Source organism: Hermetia illucens, chromosome 3 (genome assembly GCF_905115235.1).
Source record: "Hermetia illucens chromosome 3, iHerIll2.2.curated.20191125, whole genome shotgun sequence".
Taxonomy (NCBI): Eukaryota; Metazoa; Arthropoda; class Insecta; order Diptera; family Stratiomyidae; genus Hermetia; species Hermetia illucens.
Genome location: NC_051851.1, coordinates 131757241 through 131767939, shown reverse-complemented (window position 1 = coordinate 131767939; position 10699 = coordinate 131757241). Strand labels below are relative to the sequence as shown.

Sequence of the window (10699 nt, the reverse complement as noted above, 5' to 3'; positions counted from 1 at the left end):
CTGTTCCGCTCGAAACGTCTCACCACAGGGTCAAAGCTCTTATTGTAAAAGACAATGATCTTACCAGTCCTCATGTATTCCTCGGCCGCGTTTGAGAGAAGAATCCTCCGAAGAATTTTTGGCCCCTACATGAGGATGGACGAATCCGTAGCCTACATAACGACGAAATCTATAAGCGATACCATGACCGTCCGGTTGTGGATAAAATCCGGCTCAACAGGTTACGGTGGGCGGGTCACTTAATCCGTATGGATGATGATAATCCAGCCCGGAAAGTCTATAAGGCAATATCTGTGGTAGAAAAAGAAGACGCGGCAGACCCTGCCTAAGGTGGAGCTGGCGTAGGTCACGACACCAGACAGCTTTTAGGTATATCGAATTGGTGGACCTCGGCGCAAAACCGGGATGTCTGGAGTTCCTTATTAAGGCAAACCTAGACCGGATACCGGTTGTTGCGCTGTTGATGAGCACTCGCCATGCCAATACACAACTTGGCCACTGAAAGAATAAAAATACCATTTCTTTTCCAATATATACATATGTATACTGATTTGCTTCCACAGAATCTGTTAAAGTGGTATTCCGTATTCAAACTTTAAAAACATTATACTTTAAGATATATTGCACTTAGGTTACACGTATCAATAGGGCGAATAGTGAATATGAGCTCTTCATGACCTAAAATTAAAAAGTTTAGAAATCGTGAACGAAACTTATTTTATAATAATGTCCCTACCGTAACGAATGTTGACAAACTGACGGTGAAATAACCTCCCGCTTTAATTGACATAGTTGTCTGCGTTGATTGCATGAAGATTAGTAAAATTTTCTTGAACTTTTCATCTCGATTTGTCCAGTCACATGAATAAATCGCATTCGTCATACTTTGACTCTCATATATAAGTTCATTTCCGTAGTAGCAATAAAAGAATATTTCCGCAATAACACCCGCAAAATATACTCCGAGGTAAGTTAACTCGAAAAAATTTCCTTCCACGAAGAAAACACAAACAGCGCTAATGCAAGCTTCTATTCCAGTGGTGAAAAACTGGATAAAAATTCCAGCCGAAGTCAATTTTTGAACAGTTCGAAGGTATCTAGAAGGAGGAATAGAGAATACTAGAGGAATACAAGAAGAGCTGGTCTTACAGTACGAGCATTTGGCGGTCCTTAATACACTGTATTAAATCCTGAACACTTCTATTAGCAGACTTAGTCGAGTTTGCTCCCACTTTCCGAATCCGGGTATTCAAGGTTTTCACATGACTCGTAAGAATAAGCATATGGAACGTAGGAAAAGTATCATTTGCTATATTTTGACATATGTTTATGAAAATCACAACGAACTGATGAACATGTGTTACAATATAGAGCAGGGTAGAATTTTGCCAATCGAAAGGATACCAGGCAGGGTACATTAATCGCCTTCCTTCGGCGAGAAGAGCGCTGAGTTCACCAAAAGCCAATATTGCAGAGAATAGTATACAGAAAATATAGAATATCCTGTGGGCCTGGTGAATGGCTGAAGCAAGATAGTTCCGCTCTTGAATAGATTCAGCTCGGGCATCCAGCTGATTAATCCAAACATTAAATTCCAAGATTTCCTTCCGCCGAATGAAAATATTAATGAATTTCAATATGCAAACGATCAAAGTAACATTCACGGAAAGATTATTCAAAATATTTTTAATGCCGTCTACATGAAACAGAAAAATTGCCAGAGAGATCGGTAGACTGACACACAGAATAAGTACTAACACGTAAAGGAGGGGACAATATTCCACGGGGTATACACCCATTAAATGCCAAAATTTGAAATGATACTTGAAAGCATCACTGCTAACAACTCGCTGAGAGAATTTAAATTCCTCTGCCATTTCTGGAACCAGCAAACTAACTGTTCTGGATAAAAGGATTGACCATGTTCAGTCTAAAACTTATTAAGGATTCATGGGATAATTGAGTGGTAAGAAGCAGCATATTACATATAATGTCCTGCTACCTCGTCAATGGACTATATTCATATCTTATTATATACATATGACACATACGTGAAAGCTGATAGTTACATTTTCCGTTTTCACGTTTTTGAAATACGTAATTTTCTTTAATGTCTTATTGGTATGAAACCATTATCGTCTCTGTGAGGAAAACTTTTTACAAAGCTTCTAAATATTCGATAGTCCTCGCTGCGTATTCACACTCGACATCTACGGGACGATTCTACTTCATGCCACCAAATTGGTAGTGCCCGCAAGGTATTTACTGAGAAAGCACTCATCATTTAACGACTCTTACTGATTTCTGCAGTTTAATGTAAAAAAATATTCAAAAATACATTTGAAGCGAACATAATCCCACATTTTATTGAAAATATAGTGATGCTTTGAGTTTACCTATGCATTAGTATGTTCAGATCCGCTAAGGATAAATCCTTCCGTAAAACTTCAAATAATATATCTCATGATTTTTCCTCAAGTGCAACCTTACATCCCCTTCCGATCACAATGGAGTGACCTCAGTTATATTTCAGTACACAGTAGCCTTATCTGCTAGTCCTCTGTGTTCTTGTCATAGACACTGTGCCATGGGACATCCCACGTTCAGCGCCCTATACCCTGTTTTATGCAGATAATGTTCTCCTGGCTCATAGCAAAGGTGACCTAGAGCAACTTGTTCAAAAATTAAATTATCGCCTCATTCAACACGCTCTCAGATTGAATATCAATGTTAAGATGGTTTGTTGATGCTTTATCTGTAGGATCACTGTTGACTGCGGCTATTGCAGCATCCAGTTTCCCCTTATAAGTGTTACGGAGGGCTGTGGTGTGGAGGGCTTAACTTTCACCTGATTGTCAGAGGGAATTCTAGGTGATGTAGTTATTCGAGCCCGGAACACGATGCCAATGAGATAATCATCAGAGTCTATATCGGCCCCCTTATATGTTCTGACATTCATCAGGGTTGAGATGTGGTGACGTCCAATCAACACGTAGTCAAGTTTTTCTTTTCAGTTTTTTGTTTTCCGTTTTTTTTTAAACCATTTTTTATTTTTAAGAAATAGCTAACAATAATATATAGATTGAAAAAATGAATAAAAAAAACAGTCTTTTAAACTAACAAAAATAACTTAAATCTAATGGTCACTGCGGGGTCTCAAAATTTTTGAATATAGGTTTATAGGCAGAGAAGAGAAACAGTAAGAAATAAAAATCTCATTTTACGGTCAGTTGTCGCGAAATGGTAAAAAAACCGTCAGAATTCTCTTCGCTTATAATGGCAAATAAAGAAATATAATAATAAAAAAAAATAATAATAAATGTAGGGTTTACCGGAACTATGCCATCCCCTGTGAGACACCCGTAGTTAAAATTCTGGACACACTAAAACAGAAACTTTCTGTCATATGCAGTCGGTTACGACGGTATGGCGAAAGTTATTCCAGACGTGTCCAGAATGCAACATACGCGAGGAACCAGCGGAGCTTTTTCAGATCTCTCAACGAATCCCAACAGAGCGCCCAGACAATACACTTCTCGGTGACGGAAGCGAAAGAGTATTGAGGTGGACTTTGGGGGTTCCCTGCCCAGCATGCTGAGCATGCTGAGTGGATCACCGCCGAAAGCACCCGCCATGCCAATACACCTGGCATGATTTTTGCGGATGTTACCGAAGAGGAAGTTCGACGAGCCATAAACATCTCGAAGAACTGGAGGGGCCCAGGTCTGGATCGGGTGCAGAATTTCTGGTATAAGAGCTTTACCAGCGTACACAGTCGGTTGGTACGCAGTATAAATAAGGTCATGAGTCGGCCGGAGGAATTTCCACCTTTCCTCACTGCGGGGATTACCTACCTTATCCCTAAGAAGGACACGGTGCAGGACCCCACAGACACAAGATCGATCACTTGCTTACCAACCCTCTACAAATTCATCACGTCCATTATTAGTGGAAGGATCAATGCGCACCTCGAGAACAACAACATTCTGTCCGAGGAGCAGAAGGGCTGCCGAGTTGGGTCAAGGGGTTGCAAAGAGCAACTCATTATCGACTCGGTAGTTGTAGGACAAGCAACTAGAGGCCAAAGAAACCTCTTCAGTTGCTGTATCGATTATGCCGAGGCTTTCGACAGCGTTCCGCATACCTGGCTAATCGATATCCTACATCTGTATCGCATTGATCCGAAACTAATAAAGTTTTTGGCGACAGTCATGGAAGGGTGGCATACCACCTTATCGGTGCGTATATCTGAGGGTGCTAATACCTCAGAGCCCATCCGTATACGGAGGGGCATTTTCCAGGGGGATTCATTGAGTCCCCTTTGGTTTTGTATGGCACTGAACCCCCTTTCATGGCTACTGAATGATGCTAGAGGGCATGGTTTTGCAATAAAGTATGGCCTACGTGCTAAGTGCGAACTGACACACTTGATGAACCTAGATGACATCAAGCTGTATGCTGGTACTGACAACCATCTTAGAAGTCTGTTGCGAATAATAGACATGTTCAGCCGTGATATTCGGATGGAGTTTGGATTAGACAAATGTCGAATCCAAGCCATCCGCAAAGGTCATCACAAGCCACATGCCGGACATAGCATTGGTGACCTCCACATCGAAGCTATGACCGAGACAGAATACTACAAGTAGCTAGGAATTCTGCAAGGAACCCATGCTCGAGTTGGTGATCTGAAGGAAGCTCTGTTGTCCGAATTCCTGCAACGTGTAAAGCTGGTGCTGAAATCGCATCTCTCGGTAAAGAATAAAATGAGCGCGTTGAATGTATTCGCTATCCCTTCACTGGCTTATGCATTCGGAATATTGCTGTGGACGAAAACCGATCTGGAAAACGTCCAGCGGCGGATACGGACAACTATGTCCAAATTCCGAATGCATTACCCAAAGTCTGCCGTGGAGCGGATGAACCTGCCTCGTGACATCGGAGGTAGGGGCGTGGTTGACGTGGCGGCACAACATCATCGCCAAGTCGACTCGCTGCGCGCTTATTTTTACAGTAAAGAGCAGGCGAGCCCCTTGCATGCGGCTGTCTGTGAGGCAGACTGTGGACTGACTCCACTTAACTTGAAGGATCGATCTTTCAATCCTCTGAGTGGGGTGAAGTCGGACCAGGAGCGGATCGAGGAATGGAAGTCGAAGACAATGCACGGTAAACACGTGAATTGTCTTTGGCAGTCATTTGTCGATTTGCATCTGTCGAACAGATGGCTGTGTGCTGGGGAGCTCTTTGCTGAGACGGAGGGGTTCATGTGTGCCATTCAGGATGGCGTGGTCGCCACCCGAGCTTATAAAAAGCTCATCATGAAAGAACGGGTGGAGAACGACCAGTGCAGAATGTGTGGTTCGGCGTTAGAGACGTTGGACCATCTCATTTCTGGCTGTACTGTTATGGCACCGGTGCAATACATCACCAGGCATAATGCTGTATGTAAGGTTATCCATCAAAACCTTGCATATAAGCATGGGCTAATCACGGGAACATGTCCGGTTTACCGATATGAGCCGCAAGCAGTACTTGATAGTTCTGCTTACAGCATGTATTGGGGCCGGCAAGTTCTGACTGATCGCCATACCGCACACAACAAGCCTGACGTACTGCTAGTTGACAAGACGGGTCGCTCCGCGTATATTATTGATGTTGCTATCCCCCATAATAGCAACATTGAACGGAAATACGTGGAGAAGAAGGTGAACTATGAGCCATTGGCTCGTGAAATGAAAGAAATGTGGCGTCTGGAGGGGGTGGTTGTAGTTCCCATAATATTGTCAGCTACAGGTATTGTACCTAAATCCCTGACGGCTTCCCTTGATGTCCTGGGACTTTCGCACAGTCTGGTTCAAACCATGCAGAAGTACACCATTCTGCATACGTGCTCGATGTTGCGGGGAGTACTCGACGGATTCTCCCACTGACCTACCACCGGCCACCACCACCAATGTCCCTTTAGTTTTTAAGTAGGTAGGATCGTTCGAGCCTAAATGCTTGGCACATAGTGCTAGTATTAAGTAAAATCTGGCATATGCCGAAATTGTAATAACTCGGAAATGTTTAATTGCTTCAAATGATACCTCTAACTTAAATTATTGTTCCTAAAGCTATCTTAATGAAAACTATTTACTTTTCGCTTTATATATATATATTTTTTTTACAGTAACATCCATAGGAAGAAAAAGTAATAATAATAGTTGTAATACTAGTTGACAAAGAATAATAACATATGTATGTATAAGTTACAACTGGAGGCAAAAGCAGCACCCGTTTAATATGTACATATTTACAAATCCTCACCAAGAAACGCAGCCACCAGTACCAGGATTTTCCCTTTTCATCCCGCTTAATATCAATTGCTCTCGCTCTGGAGTATCTCCAGTCGAATTCTGGAGCCCCCGTAGTCATGTTCGCGGGGTATTCTATCCTTTTGTCCGTGGTCCGCCTATGTATATGATACATAACCAGATCACCGGCAGAATCAACAATTATACCATTCCTGTCAAGATACACGAACGCTTCGGGAGGAATGAAGCCTGTCGTGAAAATTTTCTCGAAATACCCATCATTTGAATAGAACGGCTGCGAAACCCAAGGGTTCTCGCCATGTGAAACAGATCGCATATGATGATGATTCCCAATCAATCTGCACAGCGGCAGCTGCATTCATCACCTCATTAGTTACATAATCCTCATAGTTCGATGAAGCAGTCCTACTAAGCCCCGTGCAAGCACGCAGACATTTCCTTTCAAAGATTCTTATTTTCTCCATTTGGCTAGTAAGTAATCACCCGTCTAACCAAAGTAAGATAGCAAATAATCCTAACCTTCCGTCTAAGACATAAATGCCCTGCGAGCGCTTTCTAGCGCGACTTTAACGTGCTCGTTAAATTAGACACGCTCGTCAAGACGCACGCGCAGGTATCTAACGGACTTCTTATGAGGAATGCGCTCAGAACTATCCTCATTCGCCACAATGTGGAAATCTCTCCAATTCCTTTTCAAGTTCCTACTGGTATACGCTAAGGAATTTCGAAACAGAATCGTTTCACACTTTTGCGCATTGATTTTCATCCGCCAACTGTTCGTGAAGAACTTAATATCATTGAATATCTTCTTCATAGTTTCAGAGTATCATCCATCACGACGTAGTCGCCTTGCGCATCAGCAGTTACACTATTCGTCTCTATACCTGAGTCAATAATGTGTTGTATCTCGCCACCACCAACTTTAATTCTCGTCACAGTTACTCGTGACTTCTTCCGGAATAACATATTTATCTTTGTAAGCATGGAATCTGAATTGCTTGGTGAAATACCCTTTAACTTTACCCACCATTAGGAGGTCACTTCATTTATATAATATAGGCGGATAAGATCCCACGCAATCTGAAGCGGTGATTTGAACTCAACCAATATGGGTTGATGATAGTCCCAATATCTCCGATAGGTTATGTTGACGCGAATGGGCAGAGGGTTTTCACTTTTTTCAGCCATTTTATGGCGAGCGCAATGCCGACCACATTGCCTCCTAGTGTACCGTTACGGTCTTGAATGAAGTGCTCTAACACACTTCAAGGCCCTGATCCAACATGGATTGTTGCGCCAACGATTATTATTATTATTTTATGGCTGCAGTTTCATATCCTTCCATATTATTGCGAGGTTTAATCTTAGGGACGACTTGGTCAATTGTATCCAGCGTCAAGTTCACCAGCTTTGGAAGATACTGAAGTATTTCCTCGTTGCTCAAGGTCCTGTCATCTGGTGCAATTGTACTATGATTTTCCCCATCAAGAGATGGACATTCCTCTCGATATCCCTGAATAAACCACTCTTGGAATTTTTTTCAATCTGTTTGTTTAAAGTTCAGCCCGTGGACGCCACTGTCCATTGGCAGAAGGCAAACTCTTCGTCCATCAAACAGAACCTCAATAAGAGTAACGTTATGGTCGCTATCACCTGTAGTTTCCATTGAGAATGCCTAAAATTAAAGTTCAAGCGCGCGTCAGCAATGCACAAATGCAGATAGGAATTTGCCCTGGGCCAGGTTGGACTCTCTGTTTCGTATAATTTGCATTTATAATCTATCTGGTATTGCTCTATCCAAGATTTGCGGAATACCCCTCTGGGATTGTTTGTGGCGTTTAGTCACGCGGTATGCTTAGCATTCAAATCGCCGGGTATAACATAATAATTATGCAGCCTGTTCAATTCGAATCAATTGTCAGTTCACTGCTGAGTGACCATAGCGCTGGCATCTTCGGTACTGGACAGATCGCTTCCCTGGCTCTCCGGGTTTATTTGCACGAGGAAGTTTTTCCAAAAAGAGATCTCCTCGTACTAGAACGTGACACTGAAAGGAAATTGACCTCAGTTCCGGTCTCCCGGAGTATTTTGAGCACCTCTTCAGGCTCCTCCTCCGCATCCAAGCCTTTCAGAAGATGGGTTTGCATCTTGTCTTCCTTTGGAGTGTACGTGAAGTGAGGACCTCCCGTGCTTTCTTGTAATCCGTTATTTTTTTTACATTTGATTTGGACTCTCTCAGCCCCCGTCGTTTTAATAATAAAATTGGAGAGCCCCGAGCTTCCATTAAGTAGAGTGGCTAGATCTCTACCATCTAATTCATATACAATAATGTGGGGGGGGGGCACTCTTTCCCCCTTTTGTTAATTTCGGGGGCTACTTGTGGTTCCTGTCAGACCAATTTTTAAAGTTTCAGTCCTACTTGTGTTATTCTTTTTATCAGTTGACAATTTTTCTTCATTTTCGTTTTTCGTTTTTAATTTTTTTGATACATAGAGCAAAAACTCACCTAGTTTTCCCGGTTCAGGGCTATCTTTCTGCAATATCGCAACCAGCTTAGTTAGCACCTTATACTGGGACATTTTCATCGCCATCGTTGTCACTGTCTGTATTACCGTTAGCTTGATGGTTTTCTATATCCTCCATACGGACAGATTCGCTGCCGAAAACTTGATCGCCCTCAACGCAGCCCGACTCCTTCATGGTTGCATAAGTGTTCCTGGCTACCTTTGGAGACGTTTGGCCCCCTCCACAGTCATTAGCTGCTCCGTAAGCTTTCCATTTTTCTTTATCAATAATGACATTTGATTTTTCAGATCTTCAAGTGTCTTCGCCAGCTCGCCATTTCTTCTTTCAAGGTTAGATCCTTTTCGCTGGCGAATTTTTCGACACTATTTTTCGGTCAAAGTGCATATCTTTTTGTATTATTGATAAAAATTAATTTAATTCGAATTTTAAATTCTTTTTCTTTTAATAATATTAATTTGTAGACACGTCCATGCTCTACAAATGTCACCCTACTATCCCGACTGGAGAGGCCCATGTATGTTTTTGGACCGCTTTCTTCCCAAACCAGGTACTTCCCCACTTGGTTGTTACAATCCCCCAGTATGATTTTGATATCATACCTGGGACAGGTTCGTTCTATAGGCACGCAGAGGGTATTCTTCTCCGACTCTGCAGTCTCCTCTGTAGGGGCGTGAACGACAATGTGGCTTATATTTTTGAATTTGCCTCGCAAGCACATGGCCGTTCGCTTATATTTTCAAAGACGATAGCAGCAGGTTTCATTTTTTCCTTAAGTAGGAAATCTACTCCGAGCAGATGATTAACTGGATGGCTACAACAATATATGGTCCAACGGATCTCCTGCAACGCTGTTTCATCAGCCCTATATTTGAACGGGGTATCGGCTAGCCGCTTGGTAGCTCCTTCCCTGTACAGAGAGCGGACGTTCCATGAGAAACTACGCAATTCGTTATTACATTTTCTTTGCCGAGTTCGTCGTTGTATTGTCAGCCCAGTTCAGGCTCCTTTTCTAACTTCGTAACAAATTGTTTTCCGTGTAGGGAGAACCGAGAATTTGTTCCGTTGTTAGGAGCGGAAGATTCACCTTCATCCTTCTCCGTCTGCAGTTTTTCGTTAAGAAAGAGCTCCCAGCGGCCACCACGTGGAGGTGGAGATAGGGTTTGGTAGTAGAGCTATTGGTGTTAGTTCAGCAGGTTTTCTTGGTAATCCTACTTTCAATTATTGTATTATTTAATTTAGTGTGATATTCTTAACATTGCAAGGGTTTTTAAAGTGTAGAGATTGTGAAGGTGCAGTGACTGTTATTAAACACGGACAACGTGGTTTAGGATTCAAACTTCCTGTGAACCTTCAGAAAGATTTTTATATGATGCTGGAATCGCTAATTAACTGTAAGTATTTAAAATTTGTTAAATCTTTGAAAACATCTATGTCAAAACTTTAAACCCATTTATCTCAAAACTGCGTTTTTCGTTATGATGGTAAAGAATATGAAAAAACTATTCAACCGCATCACCTGAAATTTGAATATGAATGGTTATGTCCGGAACTAGAACTATTTTTTCATTCCAATAATTTCGTATTTTTTTAATTAAATAATTGGTAAAAATAACCCAATTTTTAGAGCTTCTCTTTCAAAAACGCGCAATTTTGTCAATTTTCATTTTTAAGGTTTTGGTTGTCCGTCTGTCTGTCTATCACACCCGGTTTATTCGGAAACGGGGTTCATTATCACGAGAGCATATGGTCTATTATTCCCTTTACATACAGCAAGTGGCGCTATTTTGTGTTAAGTTTAATGTGGCCACTTTTCGAAACTAGTCCATATTTCGTCTCGGGTGAAATGTAGGGGAGTGAGG

General features: G+C 42.0%; 1 protein-coding gene across 1 annotated transcript; it reads right to left on the bottom strand.

Moving 5' to 3' along the window:
- Positions 1-627: 627 nt before the first annotated feature.
- On the bottom strand, positions 628-1877 carry LOC119652150 (odorant receptor 2a-like). Its single transcript, XM_038056095.1, has 3 exons — positions 1150-1877; positions 737-1097; positions 628-678 (listed from the first exon to the last, which is right to left on the bottom strand). The coding sequence occupies exons 1-3, from the start codon at positions 1875-1877 to the stop codon at positions 628-630; spliced, it is 1140 nt and encodes a 379-aa protein (XP_037912023.1).
- Between the last annotated feature and the right edge of the window lie 8822 nt (positions 1878-10699).